Source organism: Pelodiscus sinensis, chromosome 1 (assembly GCF_052426305.1).
Source record: "Pelodiscus sinensis isolate ZL-2025 chromosome 1, ASM5242630v1, whole genome shotgun sequence".
In the NCBI taxonomy this organism is placed as follows: Eukaryota; Metazoa; Chordata; order Testudines; family Trionychidae; genus Pelodiscus; species Pelodiscus sinensis.
The window spans coordinates 202,804,813-202,830,792 of NC_143052.1; the positions used below are offsets into that span (position 1 = coordinate 202,804,813).

At 42.9% G+C, this 25,980-nt stretch overlaps 1 protein-coding gene across 1 annotated transcript in view; it reads left to right on the plus strand.

The window, feature by feature from the left end:
• Positions 1 to 25,980, plus strand: part of CFAP47 (cilia and flagella associated protein 47) — a 651,639-nt gene that overhangs the window by 611,429 nt on the left and 14,230 nt on the right. Inside the window, exons 61-63 of the mRNA XM_075913261.2 lie at positions 2,068 to 2,239; positions 7,076 to 7,237; positions 18,242 to 18,410. Of these exons, the coding sequence (XP_075769376.2) occupies positions 2,068 to 2,239; positions 7,076 to 7,237; positions 18,242 to 18,410 (503 nt within the window). The remainder of the gene's footprint in view (positions 1 to 2,067; positions 2,240 to 7,075; positions 7,238 to 18,241; positions 18,411 to 25,980) is intronic.

Consider the following 25,980-nt stretch of genomic DNA (forward strand, 5'->3'; position numbering starts at 1 on the left):
TTTCTATTTTTGAACATATGTGTCTTTTATTTGACATCAGGAAGGGGGGCTAGGGAGGGGTAAGTGGAAGGACATGAGGGCGGAATGGGGCACAAGCCCCTGGTGGGGAGGACCGGGGTGGCTCTGAGGGCTCCTCGGGGTGGACGCTCTCCTGCAGGACTTCCTGGATCTTGACAGCCCCCCGATGGACCCCCCCAGATGGCAGCCTGCAGCAAGTGCAGCCAGGTTGATGGCAACAACCCTACGATATGTACTGACGTGCCATGGGGCAGCTCTGGCTCCATGTGGCCAAGTGCTGTGGTGTCCCGAGTGAGGGCACTCAGGGCACTCCAAGACAGGACTACTTTGCTGTCCCTCATCAAGGTAGACAAGCAAGCGGGGAACCCTGAGAATGGTCTGTCTGGGGTGGGGGTAGAGTCCCTTTAAGCATGGAGCTCAGTTAGCCTCAGGCAGCAGCCCCACACACTAAGTCCTAACCTGATGCCCTGCCAGCGCTGATTCCGGCCAGCCTTAACTTCGGTTCAGGGTTCACTCAGTGTGGACGCGCTATTTCGAAATAGGTTTTGTATGTAGATGCATTAATTCCTCCTGCAATGAGGTTTACCAGCTAATTAGATTTAGGGCTTTAATTCAGAATCCCATTTCACCGCCGCGTGTAGGTGCAGGCAGTTACTTCAGGCTAGTCAATTTCTAAAAATGACGACCGGCCAGGAACATGCTAATGAAGCACAGGATATTTAAATCCCGTGCTTCATTTGCAATTTCGGTTGCCCTCATTAGCCTCCCTAGATCGATCTAGGGGGCTAGTGTAGACATACCCTAATATCATGCTAAAATTCTTGAAACCTAAAGAACAGATGGAACAGCCCATCAGCAAACATCAATCCAAACAGTAGGAGCTTTCAAACTGGAAATACGAGTTAAAATGCTTGGGCTCAGAAGAGAGAAACTGATATGCAGATTTAAACTCACAATTTGCTAACTGTGCACCATGGCCACATCTCTCTATCATGGCAATGAGATAAGGAATATATAACCCTGAACACAGATTAAGATCAATATTGTTATTAATAGAGAGGGTAATGCACCCAGTGTAGTTCTCTCTGTTATTTCTCAATTTTTTAGAAAAAAAAAACCCAGAGGCGAATGCTATACATCCAAAATTGGTGAATTCCCAAAGGGGCCAGGTAGCCTTTTGTCTCCTACACCTGAGTTTTTCCTTGAACTATATGGCTTGTAAATTCCTTGCCTACACACGTCTCTCTTCCTCATATGGGAACTGAAAGCCAAATAAAAATCCATTTCCAATATAATTCACACCTTTTTTGGCTAGGACAGCCCAGAAACATGGCCCTCAATACTTTTAATTGAAGTGGATCAGGAACATATTACTCATTATTTCATTATTTTTCTCCTCAATAGAGCCCAGGGTTACATAGTAGATATGCACAAGGACAGGCTGCTATTTTTATGGATTGTAGTACTTCAAGATGTTCATCTAGTTCATCTTACAACATTGCTTTGTGGCCTTGTAATAGATTCTACAGTGGTTGAGAGAAGACAGGTTGACTGACTTCTTTTCTATTTTCAGTACAGCAACTGTTTTTTCAGGTTGGCAGACAGCATTGACAATTATGTTCCAAATGAGGGATTTTTTGATAGCACTCTAGTGACATTAGCAGACAAACAAAAAAACAAACAAAAAAAGATGCTCTTTTAGCTTACTATTGGCTCATAAATTAGAAATACCACTCTCACAGGCAAGAGAGGTAAGCAGATCATCAGAGCAGAAGTACGAACATTAAGCTGTTCCTGAGTGGGTTTCCCTTTTTTTGCCCCCCCCCTTTTTTTTTGTCTGAGACTCTCCACCTCACCAATGGAAAGTAGTAAAATTCCTTGCTTAACGAGAACGCAAATATCTCCACTTTTAGATACCTTCCTGTTTTTTAATTGGTATATGTCACACTCAGTACTAAAACACATTTTTACAATTATAATCCTGTTAGAAAGATGAATGCTTGCATTTAGAACATGCACAAATTGATCTTCTGTGCTTGTTTCATTTAGGTTTTTCTACAACAGATGAATTTCTGTATGAAATTCAATATGAATCTAATAAAGTTAAATCTCAGCTTGAGTCTTCAGTGGCTATAAATCTGGTGCAAAAAGATCGGGATGCAGAGTTTGGGATTATAACACTGACCTTCAATATAGTATTTGCACCTAACAAACCAATGAGGTAAGTCTGTGTTCCTGAACTACTAAAGAATCTATATCTGCTATGAGACTTACTGGCAATAGTGGGTACAATATATTACTTTTGTCTTTCAAATCCTGCCCAGATGTCCCTCTCCTTGCTCTGTCTCTCTCTGTTTTTCCTCTAACAATAAACATCTAGGGTGCGTCTAGACTGGCAAGATTTTGCGCAAAAGCAGTCGCTTTTGTGCAAAAACTTGCCAGCTGTCTACACTGGCTGCTTGAATTTGCGCAAGAGCACTGACTTTGTAATGTACAAAATCAGTGCTTCTTGTGCAAATATTTTCACGCTCCTGCTCAGGAAAAAGCCCTCTTGCGCAAGAATACTTGCACAAGATGGCCAGTGTAGACAGGGAAGAACTGTTTTGTGCAAAAAAGCCCCGATGGCTAAAATGGTGATCGAGGCTTTCTTGTGCAAAATCGCATCTAGACTGGCCATGGATGCTTTTGTGCAAAAGCACTTTTTGTGCAAAAGCATCCATGCCAATCTAGACACTCTTTTGCGGAAATACTTTTAACAGAAAAACTTTTCTGTTAAAAGTAGTTCCTCAAAATCATGCCAGTCTAGACGCAGCCCTAGGGTATGTCTAGATTACATGCCTCTGCCGACAGAAGCATGTAAAATAGGCTACCCGACATAAACAATGAAGCGAGGATTTAAATATCCCCATCTTCATTAAAATAAAAATGTCCACCGTGCTGTGCCAGCTCAGCTGATCATCGGCACAGCGCGCAAGTCAAGATGCGGATAGGTCAACAAGGGAAGCCTTTGTCGACCGCTCCTGTAAACCTCGTTTCACGAGGCATCTTTATTTTAATGAAGCCGGGGATATTTAAATCCCCGCTTCACTGACTATGTCGGGTAGCCTATTTTACATGCCTCTGTTGGCAGAGGCATGTAGTCTAGACATACCCTTAGGGTGTGTTTCCTTGCTTTTTTTCATTGTGGTTCTTTGATATCAAAACCTACTTTGTTTCTGGGCCCAATCCAACAGCATGCCTAATGTTACACACAACGTAGGGGAGGAGGAGAGATGGTGGTCTCCCTTGTCACCTTTAGCCCACTAGTTAGGGAATTCACCTTGGATGTGGGAGACTCAAGTTCAATTTCCTGATCAGCCTGATGAAGAGAAGGGATTTTGAACCTAGGTTTCCTGAGAACTGGTGAGAAACCCATCTTCAAATTGCAGCTCCAAATCAGGCAGATGGAGGAATTGAATTGGGGATTGCCATCTCCTGGGCAAATATTCTAACTGCTGCACTACAGATAAAAAAGATCTTCTTCCCTTCACTGGTTGACCATTTTGCGTGGAGTTAGGTGTGCAATATTGTCACTCTGGCAAGAAACTGCTTAGGTTCCTGATTCCAAGGAGAAGGTTCCTGGTTGTGGAAACTAAATGGAGATAGATGCTTAAGTTTGGGCTGGAGAAAGTGACCTCTAAGACCCTGAGAGAGGGATGGCAAAAGGACACACCCCTCTTCTTAACATCTGCTATTGACTAGGGGTATGTCTACACTACCACCCTAGTTCGAACTAGGGTGGTTAATGTAGGCAACCGAAGTTGCAAATGAAGCCCAGGATTTAAATATCCCGGGCTTCATTTGCATCTTGCCGGGCACCACCATTTTTAAAGCCCCGGTAGTTTGTACTCCGTGCCCACGGCTACACGCGGCACGGAGTAGGTAGTTCAGATTAAGCTCTCTAATCCAAACTACCGGTACACTTTGTTCCACGAGGAGTACCGGTAGTTCGGATTAGAGAGCCTAATCCGAACTACCTACTCCATGCCGCGTGTAGCCGCGGGCACGGAGTCCGAACTACCGGGGCTTTAAAAATGGTGGCGCCCGGCAAGATGCAAATGAAGCCTGGGATATTTAAATCCTGGGCTTCATTTGCAACTTCGGTTGCCTACATTAACCACCCTAGTTCGAACTAGGGTGGTAGTGTAGACATACCCTAGCTTAGCTGTCTCCCTGCTTGGTGTGCTGGTTTTATGAATCCCATTCTTAGAGGCACTCCCATTGGCCATAGTTCTTGGTTGCCTGCAGGAGCTGCAGGAACCAAGTCAAGTATCACACTTACTATATTGCCTTGTTACACTTCTGATGAAACATTTAGTGGCCTATTAAAAGGATTGGTTTCAATAGCTACTAGGAGATGGATTCTATTTCTGGGAGATTCCCAGCCAATCCAGATGAGTTTGCAGCCTTCCTTGTGGCCTTTGAGTATACAAATGTATGAAATGTGGTCTCTGAGACACAGACACCAAATCAAGTATTCGTACTGCCATCCAATTTAAAACAAGCCAAAAAATACTTCCACCCCCAACACTTTTGAAACAACTACATCCTCAGCACTTTTCATAGATCACGGTATCTAGTCCATGTTACAGCCATGTTAGTCTGTTTTGGCATAAACAATGCGTCCTGTGACACATTAAAGACTATGGCATTTAGAGACTAACAAATGTATTGGTCATGAGCTTTTGTGTGTAAAACCTAATAAAATTATTACTCTCTAAGGTGCCATAGTGCTGCTGGTTGTTTTTAAATGAACAGACTAACACAGCTACTCCTCTGAACTACTCCTCTGAAATGTATTTGGGCATAAGCTATCTATCTATCTATCTATCTATCTATCTATCTATCTATCTATCTACACAAGCAAAGATAGGAGTGTTACATTACTATGTGGAGGACCAGTGCTAATCAGGTCAATTAAATCAGGGTGGATATGGCCTATTTCCAACAGTCGATGAGAAGATGTGAATATCAAAAGAGGCAAAATTACTTTTTGTAGTGAGCTAGCCACTACCCAGTGTCTATTCAGACTCAGTCTGACAGTGTCTAGTTTGCAAGAGTTCCAGCTCTGCAATTTCATGAAGTCTGTTTATGCCTTTTTTTTTTTTTTTTTTTTTGCTGTAGTATGGCAACTTAATCCATATTACATAACTATCGAAGTCCAGGATTTTTTGTGTGTCTGCTTCTGTATTATAGAAATGGTACATGACTTAGATAAAAAGCCAGCCCTAACCAATATCTGAAACATCTCCTAGATACTGCTAACACACATCTCTATTTGGATAGGGTATGAGCCTTCCACATATGAGGAAAAAATACTGGCATATTCCAACTACTTTTGGACAACTCCATAAACCCAATTTTACTGGTTGATCAGACCAGATTGACAATGGTTCTTAAATTGTCAAAATGTTGCTTAGGAGCTAGAGTACACCAGAAATAGACTAATAGAAAAAAAACAACATTCTAACAAAGTAAAGAGATTAATTCTCTTCAAGAGCTGCTTAGCAAAGCACCACCATCCCATATGAGCCACACCCCCATACCTACCCATCCCATCTATATCCCAACAACCTTCTCCTCCCACTTATTCTAAAATCTCCGCATACATTCCAGCAGCCATGACATACCTCCCACTCACCGCAGGTCCCACCAACTCGGTCCCACTGGCCACAGCCCCAAACATACCTCCGTCACCTCAGAATCCTGAACCCAGCACTCACGAACATCCCGTATTTCTCCTATAGTCCCCTCAATTCACCCTACCACTCAGCATCCTCCACTTGCCGTAGTCCTCAACATTCCCTGCTAACCCCAAAGCCCACCAACAACTCATCCCCCAGCCATTTTCTCCTGCCCCTAGTCTTTCCTGGCCACTTACAAGCACCCACTTCCCCCAACTCAACATTCTGCTCCTGGACTAAGGTAGAGACTCTTGATCCCAGACACCTAGCACCTCCATTTGCTCTGATCACCTTTTTCCATATTCACACAGCACAGATCAAATTAGAGTAATGAATGGTGTTGCACCCTGGTGCCTGCCACAAAAGCAGGGTAGCCAGGCCAAACCTGCAATCCCGTGTGCCAACTTGCAATGCCACTCAGTTAGATTTAGCCCCGTAACCCTTCCATCTGATGGAGGGGCAGAAGGGCAAAATGTGAGTGGATGACATTTTGATTCTGTACTCCAGGGGTGTGTCAACAAAACTATACCTGCATCTACACTACCACCAAGTACTCTACCAGAACTCGGCAGTTTTGTTGAGGGTGGTAAACCTCATTCTACAAGGAATAACGCCTTTTGTCGACAGAGACAGAAGGCGTTATTGCATCTACACTGTCCTTTGCGTCTACATTCTCATGTCGACAAAGCAAGCTGCTTTGTTGATAGAACTGGATGTAGTCTAGATGCTCTTTGTCAACAGAAGCTTTGTTGACAAGCCTTTGTCGACTAAAGCCTGTAGTCTAAACGTACCTCAGGTGAAATGCTGTGTTCCCTCAGTTTGGGTCCCCATAATCTTGTATTGAAATGTTTCATTTCCATGGTTGTAGCTAGCCAATATATGGAGCTTAGATGATTCCACTGGTTAGCTAGGCACCCCAAAGTTGAGCATTATAACAGTCATTGTTGCAACACCAGAGTCCCTTTGTGGACTGGGGTACATGTTCTTTTCACACCAGTGTAAATCTGGAGTAACTCCATTGCAATACATAGCATCACGCCATATAAATAAAAGAATCAGGCCTTACAGCTGAGCCAATTATTTTGCATCTGTGTTAGGTCCTTTCTTAGTACAGCATACAGCATACTTAGCTGACAATGCAGTCCAAAATAAGACTGCTAATGTAGTATATAGTGTAAAAAGTTACATTCTAATTTAAAGCCAGCTGTATTTTCATTACAATGCATTACAGTTTTGCAGAAACATAGGTCTACTTTGCACTTTGGACACTGATTTATTGACCTTGTATTTCATTATGCTTTCCTTGTAATTATATTTTTAACTTAATTTTGAAGGAAATCTGCAACATTGGTGGTACGGTGTACTACAGGTGGTGTCTGGAAGTTTCCAATACTGTTACTTGCTACTGAGGCAGAAGTAGACGATGTCATCAATATTGAAGCAGCTGGCTTAAACAAAGAATCAGTAATTGGCTTTAGGCTAACAAGTCAAACAAGGTAATGCTATCAAAAATAAAGTATTTTTTGAGAATCTTGTGACATCAGTCACTATCCATTACCCCCAGTGCACCTGTATGCAAGTGATGCAATACACAAGTGCTGTCCTCAGGGTGTGACCATGGAAGTAGAGGCATTCTACAACCTTGGGTAGATTGCTGACCCTGAGATATAAGCATTTGTGGGCTTGTTCCAGGAGTTAGGATTTCTCCAGGGTTTGCCCCTAAAATGCTTGTATGCATTAGAATGTCTAGGGGAAAAATGTGTGTGGTGCACCTATAAGGAATAATGATGGAAATGTGACCAAATATTTTTACTATGAGGCTGTTTTATTTACTTCAATATACACTGTTTGGGCATAACTACAGTAGGGAGAAGACCACCAAAGGTTGATCTTCCAGCAGTTGATTTAGTGGATCTAATGTAGACCTATAAATTGAACGCTGAAGGAGTCTCCACCGGCATCCGGTACTCCTTGTTCTGTGAGAAGTAAGAGAAGCCGACAGGAGTATGTGCTTCTGTCAGCCTTCTGCTGTGTGGACTCTGCCATGGCTTGGTTTATGGTAAGTCGACTCCAAGTACACAAAATGCGTAGCTGGAGTTGTATACCTTAAATTGACCCACCAGGTCTATTGTAGACCAAGCCTCTGTATGCCCTTTGATTTTGTTATGTAAAAACTCAGTAGCCCACTTTTATTATATTTTTTAGTATGATACAGAAAATTAATTTTGGCAGTGATTTTTTCATCTACAGTAACATTTTTCATAATGGTACATAAGTCAGAAAGTAATGTCTTCTTATTAGTCCTGCACAAAACTGCCAATAGTAATCAGATTTTAAAATAATTAATTTCTGTGTTTTTTACAACTGCATAACATTGTACTATTAAAACATATTAGTCCCTAATATAATGCAAGAAAGGTGATGTTCAGCTATATTATTTCCTAATGAATAATTTCAGTTTATTTAAGTGACTGTTTTAGAGGCTGCTTTTTCCCTTTATATTTGCTTTTCTATTGCATGTCTAGTAAGTGTACTGAGTACACTGGCAGATAGTTAACATATAATAACAAATTTGTCATGGAAATATTCTCAGATATTGGCCCTTATTGATTTCTTTTTAAAGAGCTTACTTCTAAGAGCAGAACATCAGAGATGGACAGTCATTCCAGCTTTTACATGGCTATCTGTGATGATTCCTCAAGACACTGCAAAAGCCTTCCATCAAAATGTTAAAGTTATCAGCTTCGGTAGAATGGGTTGTTTGGGGAACAAAAGTGAAGCAATTGCTCTGGCAATGTTATAATCTGCACGTAGGTGTATGATAGTAGTGAAGAGACCTAATGTTCTCGAAAAAGGTATAATAAAGTCTGAATCATTACAGTTATATAAAAGGTGCCATGATGCAATATAGACTCTTTCCCTGTCTGAGAAACTATAACCTTGTTTAAAATGGAAAGGATACCTGCCTCCACTCCGTTCAGTGACTACTTGCTCTATATTGCGAGCTATGTCAGAATTTTCATTGAAAACTTCAGCTTTGGTTTTGGGTGTTTTTTTTTTCTTTTCTTTTTTATATTTTTTGGTAGGTGGTTGGAAAAAGAAGAAAGTTTATAATTTAGGAATAAAAAAGTGTCCAACTAAAATTTTAAATATAGCAAATTTCCTACTCAATATGCAAAGAAAAAAATACTCAAGACTTAACAGGAATTCACTCAGTGATTTTTATTAAAGTTTTGCCTGGGTAAGGATTTTCTCACTCCAGCCCGTGCTGTAAACAATTTTAGTATCTTTTTAAAATTAAAAACACCCCTCATAAAACCAGATTCTGCCACCCTTACAAATGCTGATTTGTACCTTACTGCATAAGCAGTACCATAATGTTCATGAAATTGCTCATGTTGTAAGATCCTATTAATCATGAGTAAGGGAATCACATTGTACATTAAAGAAAATAGGTCTACTGACAGAAATCCCCAAGGCAGTCCACATAATGAGGCTGCCCTGGAACAGTCCCTGGTTCCATGCAAGGAAACTAGAATTCCTGACAATGGAGCCTTTGCCCTGGTACTGCAGATCCTAAAAAGAGGGGTCCCTGGCTTCAGAACAGTCCAAATAGCATTACGCTGCCTCAAAGTTGCTTGGAGCTGCAGGAGAAGTGGGGTGGAAGAGCTTTCTGCTTCAGCAGCTCTCCAACTGTGCTACTTTTAGGCAATTTGGGAACCATTATTCCAATTTTCCTAATGGAAAATCCGAATTTGGCAGCAATCCTGAAATTTTCTCATAGAAAATCTTGGTTTTGCAATAAGGGCATTTTTGAGAGAAAATCATTCCAGGGCGGGGAAGCTCTACTAGCTCCTCTACTTGGAGAGGATTCATTAATGAATAGGGAAGAAGGACAAGACTGCATGTGGCAGAATTATCTGTATCAATCTAATTCTCAGATATTTACATGATTTTGGCTTCAACTTGGTTCTTACTTCACCTATCAGTTCACCATCCATATTATGCAGAATTAATTTGATATAAAGGAGTTTCTTGGTCACAAAGGGCTATCCAAGGTTAATTTCAGTGATGCCTAAAGAATGAAGATAGTAATGGGGCTAGGCCCTAAGGGCCAGAGAAGGGCCACAGAGAAGTCCTCCAGGCAGCTAGAGTGACATGGAGTAACCAACCAATTAGGAACCAAGAGGGACTATATGAGAAGTTGTAGGTTGTAGGACTAGAGGCAGCTCAGACCTGGAAGGGAGAAGGTCGGGGTGGCTGAACCTAGGACAGCACAGAGTAGAGAGCTGTTAGAACATTGTCTCCAGGAGGAGACGTCCTGGAGGCACCACTCCCATAGTGAGTGGGGAAACAGACAAAAGAATGGACTGAAGTGAGTCACACCACAGAGGGCAGCAAAATGGGCCTTTCTTAGAGGTGTATCCCGGAAGGGGTTTGTGATTGCACAAGGAGTGTGATTCAACTGGAGGGCTGGATAGCCACAAGGCTTTTAAAACTGAGCCAGTGCAGGAACCTATGCTTCGCCAAACAGGAGTTCTCATATGTGTTAAGTGCTGACCCTATTACAAGGACATTTTGGCTCTGTTTGAGTTGATCATTTATTTCTAATTTTAAAAAATATACATTTTTCTATGCTTTTCAGACTTCTGAAAGGAAAAATGAAGCCTCTTCTAATTTTCCCATTTGCCAAATATTTCTGACTGTATTGCTTTATTTTACTAGAATTAGCAGCATGCCAGAATATGTAATTATGTATGCTGCAAGCAAATTCATTTATTAAAAGGTTGTCTGTCTCTCTCTCTAAATATATGTATATAAAATAAAAATGAGTTCTCAATTTTGGTATCATTCAATCTAATCCTTGACAATTCTTTGACATTCTCCCTCTAATCCCGAAATGTAATTAGAATATTTTAAACTTGATATCTCATGTAGTATAGCTAGAAAGTACAAATAGTCTCTGAGCATTTATTGTTTCTTGGGTCTGTAACTCGTAGGCTGCGTATAGACTGGCAAGATTTTGCGCAAAAGCAGCTGCTTTTGCGCAAAATCTTGCCGTCTGTCTACACTGGCCGTGAGCATTTGCGCAAGAACACTGACTTTGTACTGTACAAAATCAGTGCTTCTTGCGCAAATACTCTGATGCTCCCGCTCAGGGATAAGCCCTCTTGTGCAAGAAAGACAGCAGGTTAATTTCTTGCGCAAGAAAGCTCGATGGCTAAAATGGCCATCGGAGCTTTCTTGCGCAAGAGAGCGTCTACACTGGCATGGATGCTTTTGCGCAAAAGCATTTTTTGCGCAAAAGCATCCATGCCAGTGTAGATGCTCTCTTGTGCAAATACTTTTAACGGAAAAACATTTTCATTAAAAGTATTTGCACAAAATCATGCCAGTCTAGATGCAGCCATATAGTATACATATTGATATTGAAATATTGAATGCAGGGTCGCACAAACATATAATCATGCTTTTAAATAATTTGGTGCTTAGCATATTTAAATGCAAGTTGGTAGAGGGGCTCCAATAGGAAGAAGTAACTCACCAGTTTGCCTATCTAGCTTTCCTTACAGAGAAAAATAAGGAAATCTTTCACATAAAGAAAGTGTTCAATCTGTTCTGGGAATTTTTGTTTCATAACATGGGTGCACCCAAGTTCTTTCATCCCCACAGTTTAGAGATTCTGAGCTATATTTCCAAGATGCAGGGTCATCAGTGAAGTTAAAATCTCTTTTGGTGTCTAAGGCACATGCCTTAGAGTGATTGATTAAACCTAAGTTACTATCAGACAGGTACAAAATGTAATCAATGATGATAAATGATGGAAAACTTATTATTTTCTGTATGTCATCTCTTTTGAAAAGTGCCCATCATCTAACTTGTGCTTTTCAAATAAAATTTAGCTTTTTAGAATTTTATAATTGCTAATAAGGCTTCTTAGAAATGTGAATTTGGTAGTATATTAGACATCAGTTCAGAATGCTTATCAGCAATGATGTCATTATGAGCTTAACTTCCAGTAATTCAGCTATTTTAAAACTACATCATAGTATTCACAAATTGCAAACATTATTTTCCTGCAGAGATAAATGTCTTTAAATAAGTAGCTTAGATTACTCTTCTCATTAGAAAAAAGTGTATTTTGATCAAAACTCCTCTGACTTTCCCTGAAGACTAGGGTTTTCAAATAGATTGCAGCCCCTGTAAATTATGAGGAGAAACCTGTTGTATATCAGAGGGCAGCAGTCAATATGGAATGCATCTCATAAACTGAAGTGACAAAGAGTTACCTTATGTGTTTAAGGAAGACTAGTGTACATTTAATGGATATTTGGTGAACGCCATAATGCAATGGCTATGTTATACATTCAGGTTGTAAAATAGATTTGGTGGGCTGAAAGAGGATTTTATAGACATTGCAGAAGGAGCTGTGTCTTTTTATAGAGAACATATATTTCTATATAATTAAAATATCTAAGTTTAGCAATATCCAACATCAATCATGATTTGAACACCAACTAGCATAAACTGCTAATTACAGAATAATTTAAGGATAAAACCAAAAGGTGGTAATGCACAATAAAAACTGCATCTTACTCTTGCTGATACCGGTATTTATTTTCTAGTTGCTATTCCATATTCATTAAGAAGGGTGTTAACATTGGCTTGGTCATTATTATCCAACCTTGATTATTGTAGCTTGTTACAGTAATTATAAAACTCGAAGGCTGAAAGATACATTTATATATCTTCATTCATAGTGAGCTCTGACCTAGCATAGAAATCTACATTAAGATTCATTTAATGAATGTGCCTCTCCTAAGAACACCACATAGTAATGAACTTAATTGACCAAGTCTTTGTGTACTATCCTTGGCTTAGGCACAGAGGCTCTTGGAGGTATAAAGGTACTGCCTCTTTGGGTACGTCTTCACCCTCAGAAGACAGCTTCTGCCTCAGTCTATCTTCCAGAGTTTTAGTAAGTTGCCTCTCTGGTGTCTGGTACTCCTGTGATAGCCATGAGTAAGGGAAGCTGACAGGAGCATTTGTTCCTATCGTCCTCCCACAGTAGGGATGCCACCAAGCTCGGCTTAAGGTCAGCTGACTCTAGCTATGTATTTTGTGTAGCTGGAGTTGTGTACCTTAAGCTGAAGTGCCCAGGCTAGTGTTGACCTGGCCTTAAAGAATATCTGCACTAGACTCTTGAGTCTGCCTACTTTAGGTTGACTTACAGCCAGTGCAATAATTACTCTGTTGGTATATGTCCAGTCTACCGTCCTTGGGTTGGTGGTTAGGGGCAGAGTAGGGGGCTAAAAACCTGGTCTTTCAGCTCCTCTGGTAGCTCCCTGCTGGGAGTTCCTGCTCCACAGACTCCCATCGGGCTGCCCCTACTTCCATTCCCTGTTCACTGTCAGGAGTAGGAGACGCCACTTCAAACAACCCTACTGACTGCACTATGCGGAGAGTTAGGGCAGCCTTGTCAATTTCACATTGGGAGGGTAGGCCATTAGGGCTTATTTCCCTGACTCCCAGCTGGGAGTGAGCCCCAGTCTCCGCTTAGTTCCCAGCCAGGAGCAGGTCCAGCTGCTCATCTCTCCAGAGAAGCAGAGGGCAGCTGGCTTCTAAGTGCTGAGCTTTCTTGTCACTTTCAAAAAGGAGTAGTGAAACAGCAACTGTAACTGTACCATCATATGCTTTATGCCGTCTTGGAGGTAGAACTACTGTCAGTGAAGCAGGGCACTTACATCAGAGGGGGAGAGGCTATAGCATAGACACTGACATAATTAGGTCAACATAATTGTGTAGTATAGATCAACCCTTAGTTTCTGATGATCTGGAAAATGGGAGGATGGTATTGAATGTGGGTTTCTTCTAAGGTAAGGTTTCATTAATGACAGCTGCTGGTCAAGCCCAGCTTAAAATATTTAACATAGAAGGTATGTTAAAGTTAGGTTTTTTTTAGTTATATTGTATGTTTTTGAGAGAAAGTACTATATCTTTTCATGTCCTATAAGCTGCCTGGCACAGTTTGGGGAACTATAAAATAGATAGCTCTTTGCTTGTTTATACATTTTTAGAAGAAAAACATTCACAAATCTTCTTTTGAAAGGAGAACTATTTTCCCATAACATAATATAGTCCCACATGAATTCTACATGGAGTCCTTAACATGGAACATGCCATTTACCCAGGAAATGTGGGACATTTCCACAGAGGAAGGATCCACCATAAAATATTAAGTAACTGAATTATGGATGAGAGATTTTCTTTTTAAAAGCTACTTGTGCAAGTCAAAGTTGTTCCTGGCGATGAAAACTCATGAAGGCACCAATGTTAACAACATGTCGAAGAATAGTTCATAAACTGTTTCTTCATTTTCACAAACTAAGATGTAGTTTCCTTAAGTACGGCATGTATAGTGCTGTGCTATGTCACTGTGCCCCAGTTGAGGGTGAGGGAGATAAGAAAGAGGAGACAATGATATTCTCATTCTCAAGTTAATTGTTCCCTCTTCCTCCTTTCGATGTTCGTAAGTAGGTTAATTTTTATTTAGAAAAAAAAACTATTTTATGTTTCATCTCCTTAACCTCCCCCCTTCCTTTTTTTTCATTTTTTCTTTTTTCATGCTTGTCCCGAACATAGAATGGCATTCCTTTTGTGATTTGGCAGACACCTTCCTCTGCTCATGTAAATCTCTCCTTAGTGATCTCACTTTCCCAGAGATAGTTTCAGGATAAATGGAATTTGGGGTATCAACATATTTGGAAGAATGGAGAGGGCAAGGACAGCCAGTGTAATAAGAGACCAATTCAGGTAAGTAGGGTGCAGAACATTTATGCAGTGCCTTAAAGACAAGGACAACCTAATGGGGGGAATATAAGAACAGCAAGATATGCACGATGGTTCAGAGGACATGAACAAAACAGGCGATCATTGAGAGGGAGCCAGCGAAGAGAGAATAAAGGACAAAACAACATTACTGCCCCGTTTCAGATGGATTGGAGGAGGTGATGAGGTTGTCTCTGAAACCTGTATCTGGAGGAGGAAGAAGCAGTAATCGAGGTACAGAAGAAAGCTGTGGCTGTCATGACAAAGGAAGGTCAGATCTTTTAAGCACTGTGGAAAAGAAAACTGACAAGATCTGGACACAAAGAGGATATAAAAAGAAATTGATGAGCCCCGAATTAAGAGCCTAGATAACAGTGGAGATGTCATCAGCAGCAAACAAAGAAAAGAGGACATTTTGGGTGGGAAAAAGAAATCCTGTTAATCTTAAATTAAGAATGAGATGTCCCTAAATAGATCTGAGAGTATGCAGTTTAGGTATGTCTACACTGTAAAGTTAATTCGAAATAACAGTCATTATTTCAAATTAATTCAATAGCGTCTATACATGCAAAAACCACAGGTGCACCCAGGAGCAGGTGCGCCTGAAAATGAAAGAGTTGTGGCAGGGGCTCGCCAGGGCTGACACCTGCCCCTACTTCCCGGCCCTCGACTACATCCTGGGGGGCAGGATGGTCCGTGCCACCCCAAGGGGCAGCGTGCCAGGACCAGAGGGCCCTGACCCGGGTGTGGCAGAGGGGCCAGCATGGAGGGTGCCATGCCAGCAGGACCCCTGACATGTCCCAGCACTGGAGTCAGCAGGGTCATCAGGGGAGGCCACACCAGGTAAGTGCCATCACTGTCCCCTACCTGGGGGCGGGGACGGGGGTGGGGAGGGAGACCAGGGACCGCACGCATGGGCCATGCCTCCCACGGATCACGCACCCACCTGTGCACATGCGGGCACGTGCCGTGCCACCCTTCGGCAGGTGGCTCCAGCTGCGTGCCACATAGGGGCTGTGGCCCGATAGCCACACGCATGTGTGAAGAGACCTAACATGCTCCCGAGCCCGGGGCGGGACCCAGCAGGACGCCCTCCCTTCACATGCCCCCTCTACACAGAGGCAGGGGACATCTCCCCCCCACCTCGGCCGTGCTATCCATGGCACAAAGACATGGGTGCAATCTTGGGGCAGCTCCCACTCACGGGGAGAGCCAGACATCCCGACCATGGCCTCTGTTCAAGCACATCAGCTCTGACGGTGCAGGGCACGGTTGTCCTCACCTCGCAGGGGGCGCTGGGCATCATCCACTGCATCCCCAGAGAGAACTGACCACTCCCCTTCTTTCTTCACAGCCGCACCAGCTGCATGTGCAAGGTGCACCATCCTGCCTGGGACATGATCCTGCAACCGAGGGCTCCTCCGGACCACCAGCACTCACCATCCAGGCCCGGATGCAGGAGGACCTGCAGCTCCGCCGGGAGCAGCTTGCCCAGGACCATGCCATGTGCTCACATCTGCAGGCCCTGCTGCAGAGCATGCTGCCCCGTGCTGCCCCAGTGCCTGCTGACCCCCCCAGCTACTGTTCCTCTTCCTGCTCCTGCCCCCCCCCACCTTTCCCTCCTCAACCTCCACATCCTTCTCCCCATCCCCCTGGGTACGCTGAGATCCCCGCACCCACCATGCTGGGAGACATGTGGCCCGACAAGACCCCCACATCTGAAGGCTGAGCTTTCCCTCCCCCTTCCTCTCCTTCCTTTCCCCTTCCAGATCCCTCTTCCCAGTTTTTCCCCTCCCCCTCCCACCCTCTCTTCTCCCCTCTCCTGCCTCCTTTCCCCAGTCTCCCCAGAGGTTCATTCCCCCTCCCCAGTTTTGTTAAATAAAGACAGTTCATGTTTTTGAAAAAAATGTGTCTTTTATTTGACATCAGGAAGGGGGGTTAGGGAAGGGTAAGTGGAAGGACGTGAGGGAGGAATGGGGTATGAGCCCCTGGTGGGGAGGACCAGGATGGCTCTGAGGGCTCCTCGGGGTGGATGCTCTCCTGCAAGGCCTCCTGGATCCTGACAGCCCCCTGATGGACCCCCCTCCCGGATGGCAGCCTGCAGCAAGTGCAGCCGGGCTGATGGAAACAACCCCACAAGATACACCGGCGTGCCCAGGGGCAGCTCTGGCTCCATGTGGCCGAGTGCTGTGGTGTCCCAAGTGTGGGCACTCAAGGCACTCCAAGACAGGACTGCTTTGCTGTCCCTCATCGAGGTAGACAAGCAAGCGGGGAACCCTGAGAACTGTCTGTCCAGGGTGGGGGTCGGGTCCCTTTAAGCACGGAGCTCAGTTTTAAGCACGGAGCCTCAGGCAGCAGCTCCACACACTGAGTCCTAACCTGATGCCCTACCGGCGCTGGTTCCGGCCAGCCTTAACTTTGGTTCAGGGTCCACTCAGTGTGGACGCGCTATTTCAAAATAGCAAAACGCTATTTCGAAATAGTTTTTGTGTGTAGATGCATTATTTTGAATTAGCTTAATTCAAATTAACTATTTTGAATTAAGTTAACTCAAATTAACGCTGTAGCCTAGACATACTCTTTGAGACTGGAGAAAGGGAAACTAATACTGATCTTTTGTGCTGCCCAACCATTATCCTTGTTGAAAATTAGACAGGATTTTCTCAAAAGCCTCTGTACTGTTCTGAAACTTGTTAGACAGCAAATCCTACAATAGCAGTAATAGGAAAAAAACCTCTCCAATAAAACTCCCTATCCGGTGTCAGTGAATTGAGTCACTTTATGCAAGCATCTTTTATTTAACACAGTTTTTAAAATGCTGGATTTAACATATAAAACATTCATATATTGAAGTAATTTGGAAAGAGGAGATAGGGAGGAGAGATATTTCCTCCCCCTCTCTGGGTTTCTTTCAAAGTGCTTAGGAGCCCTTCCCTATTTTAATGACATCTAAACAGGTGGCAGTTGCTTCACAGTAAACACAGAAAGACAAGATCCTTACCCCCAGTTTACACACCAGTTTGTAGTTATTTATCAAGGCAACGTTATGGTCTTCATGGGGCATGGGTTGATTAAAATGCTACTTACCATATGTGCTACTCCAGATGAGACCACTGGGGACTTTACATGAGTGAACCAAACAAGATCAGTTGTTTCCTTTTTCATTAATGGGGCAACAGTCTCATTCAATATGCATCCCATTAGCAATATATCAGGTATTGTGATTCTCAGCTGCATGATAGCATTCATGTTTATTTGGAGTCGACACTGCAGGGCATAACTCGAAATAAGATACGCAAATTGAGCTACATCAATTGCCTGTCTTATTTTGAAATAGCTTATTTCGAAATAGGGAGCATCTACACAGCACTTATTTTGATATAGAGCACTTTTCCTCCAACTTCCCTTATTCCTCGTACAATGAGGGTTACAGGAGTCGGAGTAAGAAGTCCTTCAGCTTGACAGTATTTTGACACTATTTTGAAATAACTGCCTGCTGTGTAGATGTGGACTAAGTTATTTCGAAATAGCGCTAGTTATTTCAAAATAGTGTTGCGGTGTAGACGTACCCTTGCAGATCTGCTGTAAGAGGATACAGGATGCTATTTTTTGACAGAATTGCATAATGATCCTTTATAATAGGTGCACTGTACTTTTACACTTTTCTGTAGGTATCCAGAACCATTTACTGCATACTTCCTGCCACGCAGCTCCCCAGAATTTGTTGTATTTCCTCAAGCTGGGGAACTTCTTCCACTTGACACTGTTGGAACCCGTATAACTGTTGGATTCAAGCCAAGTATGTACAGCAAGAAGCATAAAGCAACATTAGTAATTCAGGTGAGTCCTACAAGAGTGTGTTAACAATGGGCTTGCTGTGTTATGTTAATGGACCAAAGAAGATTCTCTGTGAAGAAATTGTTTTAAAACAAATCCTGTTTCTAAGGTTTCCAACTTTTTGGCGGCAGAAAACCAAATATGCTTGCCTTGCCCTTTCCTGCCCCTTCTATAAGGCTATGACACAACCTCACTCCTTCTTCAAGGCCCTGCCCCCACTAAATCAATTCCCTGCCCCTCTTTTGTTCACTTTCCTCTTTACTCACTCATTTTCATTGGGGTGTAGAAGGAGGTGAGGTCTTTGTCTGGGAGTGTGGGCTCCATGGTGGGGCCAGAAATGAGGGATTTGGAGAGCAGGGGAGGAGGGCTCTAGGCTAGGATAGGGATTTGGGGTGTAGGACAGGGACCAGGGATGAGGAGTTTGGGGAGCAGGAGGAGCTCCAGTCTGGGGCCAAAGTGTTTGGAGTATGGGGGTGAGGAGGGTATGAGCTCTAGGAGGAACTTTGGGTGCAGGAGAGGTTCAGAGCTGGGGCAGGAGTTGATGTAGAGCAGGGGATATGTGTGCGAGCTCTGGATGGTGCTTACGTTAGATGGCTCCTGGAAGGTGTTGCCATATCTCATAGGCAGCCTTAGACAGAGGTGCAGCCAGGCAGCTCTTCATGCTACCTGCGCCCACAGACTTCAGTTCCACAGTTCCCATTAACTGCAGTTCCCTGCCAATGGGAGTTACAGAACCAGCATTTGGGGGAGGGCGGGAGCAGCACAGAAAGCCTCTCTGGCCTCCCTGTATTGAGGGGCCAGACATGCCAGCCACTTCCAGGAGCCACAAGGAGCCAGGGTAGGCTGAGTCTGCCTTAGCCGTGCTGTGCTGCCAACCGGAGTTCTAATGACCCGGTCAGCAAACATGATGATAGTCTAAACAAAAAGGGCTCATGATTCTTCCTGTTTCCATCAGTTCACACCAATTCAGACAGAAGTGACAATCTAGACATTTTGTTATAAAGATAGAGACTTCACAAAGGATAAAAAGGGCCTAAGTTCATGTGTAGGAACAAATATCTGAAGTTTTCTCATATTCCCAGAAATAGTGTCTTGAAACTCCTTACCAACAGCTGGCACTACTAGGCTACTAAATCACAAGCTAATTAAACAACAAAGATTGAAAATAAGATGCTTAAAACAAACTGAGAGGCAAATTACTGGAAAAAAGATGTATATTGGTTAAGATAATTACTCCAGTTCGCTTTAATTTGATCTGTCTGAGTCAACTTGGAAATGGTAAATAAAAATATGAAATTTTTGAAAATGTCAAGGCCCCTAGATCCATTATCCTAGTTTCCTTTGTCCTGATTAGGAATTTGAGTCATTCATGTAAACAGAATAGTGACACTTATCTCTCTTGTTCTTTTGTAAAGAAAACGGAATTTTGACCAAATTAGTTCTCTAGATTCTTTTATATTTAATGAGATTTAATTAATTTGTTATGTGCCACAAATTGACAGAGGTCAGAAAATTCAAATATAATGTTGGAACGTTTTAGTCATTTTTGCATTAAAAAAGTATCAGGCCAGATTCATCTTTGGTTTAACATCTTCTCTGCAGTGGAGCTGCATCAGCAATGCATTTAGCTCTTACTATTAGCTTCCTAATCTACTAGACTATTTTCCAAAGGTTCCTTATTTGGTACCTTGATCTTATACATGATCTCCATGTGATCAGTTATTTATGTAACGAGCTGGGGGAGTGGGCATGCACACATGACTATTTATTGCTATTCTTTGACTAATTGTTTTTAAAAGTTCATTTAAGAATCTTATTTTTAACTTAAATATGGTAACTACTTTAAAACAAAACTCCATAGTGATCCACTGGCAATTGTTATAACCCCTTAATTACCAAACAGAAACATCTTTCATTAAGGTCCCAATCTTTAAACTGTGGTCCACATAGGTGGATTGGAACCTTTGAACTCTGTGCAGCAAGGTGTAGAGGTCCATTTACACATCATGTTCCAGAATCAGGACCTAAAGGTCCCACCTAGTTTGGCGAGGTCAACGAGTGTGTGGAGGGGCTATTAATACTTCTAGGCTCAAGCATTTTGGGGCCAAGTTTTGCTCCACTGAAATCAATGAGTTCTTTGACCTTTTTTATGATGTATCTGTACAGCATCTGGTACAAAGGACCGCTGACTAATTTGGCCTCTAGGCATCAGGAATATAATAATAATAATAAAATATGCAGGTGCTGGCTTGAATTCCATTTTGCACTTAAATCTGGAATTCAATCATTTTGATTTATAGGAAAAATTCAGTGTATTGTTCTCAAACCTACAGCATTTACTTTTCAAGTACAGAATTAATGTTCAGAGAATTTACTGGTAAATCTGTGAATTAGTTCATAAAGTTAAAATTAATTAAACTGGGTCCTTTACAAATTTAACATCTGGCTCGGGCTCTTCTTTTTCCCAAATGATCTTAACTATGCAAGAACACAGAGGCAAACTTTTCATATAATTAAAGTGAACTGAAATCTTACATATTGGATGAATTTGCAGAAACTTGGGTATAATTCAGATAGGTTATTAATGATTGTTGTATCTAATTGCTATGACTATATAAATTGCAGACAAGCTTGTGTAAATTAAGTGAGGGCTATGGAGACTTCAAAGGTAACTCTTTACCAATCACCCTCCTTCCTATTCAACTAATTTGCATGCACCAGTTCTCTTGGTTGCAAGGGCCCACTATTATGAGGGAGACTTAAAACCTATCAGGATTCCCCATTGGTAGACTAACTTCACTATCATTGCTCTGTGAAGGTTTCATGGCTTCATGATAGACTCAGCAATGGCAATGGAAAGGCTCCTCATCTTCTTACTATATATTTTAGAAATGTGTGTCTGTCTGTCCATCTGAGTCCTTTTGCTGAGGAACCCTTCTTAAACGGTAAGAGCTATGACCAAATTAAGTATGCAGCTTCCTCTTGTCATAACTTAAAATAAGATAAGGGTTTGGTTGTGCCAAGACAAAGGGATGTGCCTGGAATTTGATTGATTCTCATAAAATGGAAAGGGAAGGGTCTGGTAAGAGGGAGTTATATTGTAGTATGACCATAGGGGGCATCAAGGGGCCAGAGATGGGACTGGGAGAGCTATAAGCCCATTGGGGCAGCAGAGGGTAGGAGTGGAGAAAGGGACAGCTATCTACTGTATATTTCAGTTTGCTTCTGTGTCTGTCTGTCCCCCAGCCAGGAGACATGCACCCCTCCCCTGAATCCACCCACTACAGGTACAGCCGCCTTGGACAGGCATGTCTTACCTGGCCCCACACTGCTGTGGTGAGAGAGGGCTGGGGTTGTCCCCTCTCCATAGAGCAGCTCCAGCTCAGAATAATGATTTAAATGAAGAAATACAAAACTTATTTGAGTTAAGGACTTGAGCAAAGCTGGGTAAATCTTCTAGTGCTTCAGTGCTGGGAGACCTGTGTCAGGAACTCAGAGGGTCCCTTTTACAGTTTAGACACTGAGACTCAGATGCTGGGTTTTCCCTGCCTCCTCCTCCTCACATGGTGCCCTTTTTCACAAAAAGAAGGGTCCTTGAAACTAGTAAGCCAATTATAAATTAGGGACCAGATGCACCAGTATATTTCAATGTCTTTGCACTGCTCTGAGACACAGCCATTGAGAATCCTGGTTAAATGACCCATTTGCTTAGGCTACTTTGGTCCACCAAAGAATATGCCCATAAAAATAAAAGAAAGTTACTTCAATTTGATATCACATCTTAAAAAATTCAAAATGTTACATGGTAGTATTATTTTGAGGGTTTCTTGTTTAGAGTTAGTGCTCATGTTTTAAATTTATATAAATACAGGAAATTCTCTGACAAATCTACATTCAGACGTAAACTCCATGTATGGGTATGTCTAGACTGCATCTCTCTGTTGGCAGAGGGATGCAGATTAGGCAGGTCAACATTGCAAATGAGGCAGGGATTTAAATATCCTGTGCCTAAGTTGCATAAAAATGGCCACCACATTTTGCTAACTCAGCACTTTGTCAGCAAAAAGCAGCAGTCTAGAGGGGGTTCTGTCGAGAAAGAAAGCCTTTTTTGACAGATCCCTTATGCCTCCTGACAAAGTGCTGAGTTGGCAAAACGTGGTGGCCATTTTATGCAAATTAGGCACGGGATATTTAAATCCCTGCCTCATTTGCAATGTTGACCTGCCTAATCTGCATCCCTCTGCCAACGGAGGGGTGCACTCTAGACATACCCCATGTAGGGACACCAGGAGAGGAAATAAAATATGAAGAAAATGAGTTTTCAAAAATCAGTTCAATCTAATTTGGGACCAATGCCATAATTCCAGTGACATGGTTATTGCATGGCATCCTGACAGAGCAGAGTTAAGGTTTTTGCATACCTGAATTGGGTATATGTTTTAACTTGTTTTACTTTTTCATGTGTATCCTTTAGTCTGAATTTTTTGGGCTTAAAATAATTGACCTTAGGATAATTACAACATCCTTATCTCTCTCTTTCTCTGTGTGTGTGTTTCTGTAACTCTTTTGGTATGTATTGTGAAATAAATCTATTACGTTTTTTGTTGGGTTTTTTTGGTCTGGGATTAAATAATAACAAGAACTCAGTGTCAAAGATCTTAAACTGCAGCAATGTCAGCATCTATATAACAAGTTCCTTTCCCACTGAAAATAACTCCAAAATAAAATATATTTGTGTGAACCTTATTTCTCACTATTAATCAAGCTGTACCTCAACAAAGTAGTATCAAACTTTTTACCTCAATAATCACACAGAGAATTACAAGAATTTGAGCAGTGACTGCCTCAACACTTTCACTTAATTTCTCCAAAAAATTTTTCCTTTAGACACGAATCTGGCCTTGAACTCTTTACTCCTGGACAAAAAGCTCTTGGTCATGTAGTCATTTTAAAACAAATTTCAAATTGATGAAGAGCTAGCATAGACAAAGTATATTTGCTAGAGTTGCCATGAATTTTAGCTGGATGGGTCTGGTACATTCAGAATCAAGGAAGTTGTCAATACCAGAATAACCAGAACCCATGAGGTGAATACTTTTTGTTGTAGCTGTAATAAATAGCACCAACCCCCCAGTCTACTGGCTATTCTGGGATAGAATCATAGAATAATAGGACTGGAAGGGACCTCAAGAGGTCATCGAGTCCAGCCCCCCGCCCTCAAGGCAGGACCAAGCTCCACCTACACCATTCCTGACAGATGTCTATCTAACCTGTTCTTAAATATCTCCAGAGAGGGAGATTCCACCACCTCCCTTGGCAATTTATTCCAATATTTGACCACCCTGACAGTTAGGAATTTTTTCCTAATGTCCAATCTAAACCTCCCCTGCTGCACTTTAAGCCCATTACTCCTTGTCCTGTCCTCAGAAACCAAGAGGAACAAATTTTCTCCTTCCTCCTTGTGACACCCTTTTAGATATTTGAAAACCGCTATCATGTCCCCCCTTAATCTTCTTTTTTCCAAACTAAACAAGCCCAGTTCATGAAGCCTGGCTTCATAGGTCATGTTCTCTAGACCTTTAATCATTCTTGTCGCTCTTCTCTGTACCCTTTCCAATTTCTCCACATCTTTCTTGAAATATGGCGCCCAGAACTGGACACAGTACTCCAGCTGAGGCCTAACTAGTGCAGAGTAGAGCGGCAGAATGACTTCACGAGTTTTGCTTATAACACACCTGTTGATACAACCTAGAATCATATTTGCTTTTTTTGCAACAGCATCACACTGTTGACTCATATTCAACTTGTGGTCCACTATGACCCCTAGATCCCTTTCCGCCATGCTCCTTCCTAGACAGTCGCTTCCCATCTTGTATGTATGGAACTGATTGTTCCTTCCTAAGTGGAGCCTCCCACTAGTTCGAATTAATTCAGCCCTTAATTCAAACTGCTTAATTCGAACTAGGCGTTAGTCCTCGTAGAATGAGGTTTACCTAGTTCGAATTAAGCGCTCCGCTAGTTTGAATTAAGTTCGAACTAGCGGTTTGTATGTGTAGCGCCTATCAAAGTTAATTCGAACTAACGTCTGTTAGTTTGAATTAACTTTGTAGTGTAGACATACCCTAAGGTACTGCCCCTCTCAGGACTGGGGATATGTACTCAGGCAGCTAGCCCGTCCTACTCCGCTTACACTACTACTTTTAGCTGACTTGGGCATGCTTACACCTGCTGCAGCTGCACTTTCTGAGTACAGTATAGACAAACTCATAGGCTGTGTCTAGACTGGCCACTTTTTCCGGAAAAGCAGTTGCTTTTCCGGAAAAACTTGCCAGCTGTCTACACTGGCCGCTTGAATTTCCACAAAAGCACTGACGATCTCATGTAAGATTGTCAGTGCTTTTGCGGAAATACTATGCTGCTCCCGTTCAGGCAAAAGTCTTTTTCCGAAAATCTTTTGCGCAAAAGGGACAGTGTAGACAGCAGAGATTTGTTTTCCGCAAAAAAGCCCCGATCGCGAAAATGGCGATTGGGGCTTTTTTGCGGAAAAGCGTGTCTAGATTGGCCATGGACGCTTTTCCGCAAAAAGTGCTTTTGCGGAAAAGCGCCCTGCCAATCTAGACGCGCTTTTCTGAAAATGCTTTTAACGGAAAACTTTTCTATTAAAAGCATTTCCGGAAAATCATGCCAGTGTAGACGTAGCCATAGTGAGGGTGATTAGCTGTCTGATTTCCCCCCCCCCCAGCTCCTACAAATAGGGGGCAAATCAGGAGACTTTATATGCTACCTATACTCCAAGCGCTGCTCCCATTCGCTGGGAACCATGGCCAATGGGAGCAGTGGGGCTGGCGCCAGTGCCTTTGGAAAGGGAAATGCACAGACATCTGGCCACACCTCCAAGTAGGAGCCAGAGAAGGGACGTGCCACTTCTTTTAGGAGATGCTTGAAGTATACTCCATCTGGAGTCTGCACCCAATACCCTCTATGCCGTAACCCCCTGTCCCTAATCCCTCTTCTGCACTCTGAACTCCTCAAGTCCCATGCCAAATCACCCTTCTATACCCCAAACCCCTCATCCTTGGCCCAATCTTAGAGCCTCCACCCGCAGACAGAGCTCTCATCCCCTTTCGCAACTCAACCCACTGCCTCAACCTGGAACCCCCCTCACACTCTGAGCCCCTCATTCCCAGCCACACCCCAGAGTCTGCACTCCAAGCCAGAGCTCCCACACTCCAGCCCCCTGAGCTAGCCTGGTGAAAATGAGTGAGAGAGTGGGGAGTGGGAGGATGTATAGCATAAGCAGGGGCAGGGCCTCAGAGAAGCGGGGGCGGGTTTAGGGCAAAGCAAGGTTCAGTTTTGTGCCAATAGATAGTTGGCAACCATAGAGTGATGAAAATGCCTTCCCCTCCTAGTTCCTTGGGCAAGGGGTGTGTATGTAGGGGGAAGGGGATGCTCTGTACCCCTGGGAGGGGCAGGGCCTCAGGCAGGAGGAGTGGGGTTGGGGGCTCGCTTCCCCCAGGCAGCCTCCATACCACCTAGCCCAGGCAGTGCTCAGTGCTGCCCGGAGCATGCCATG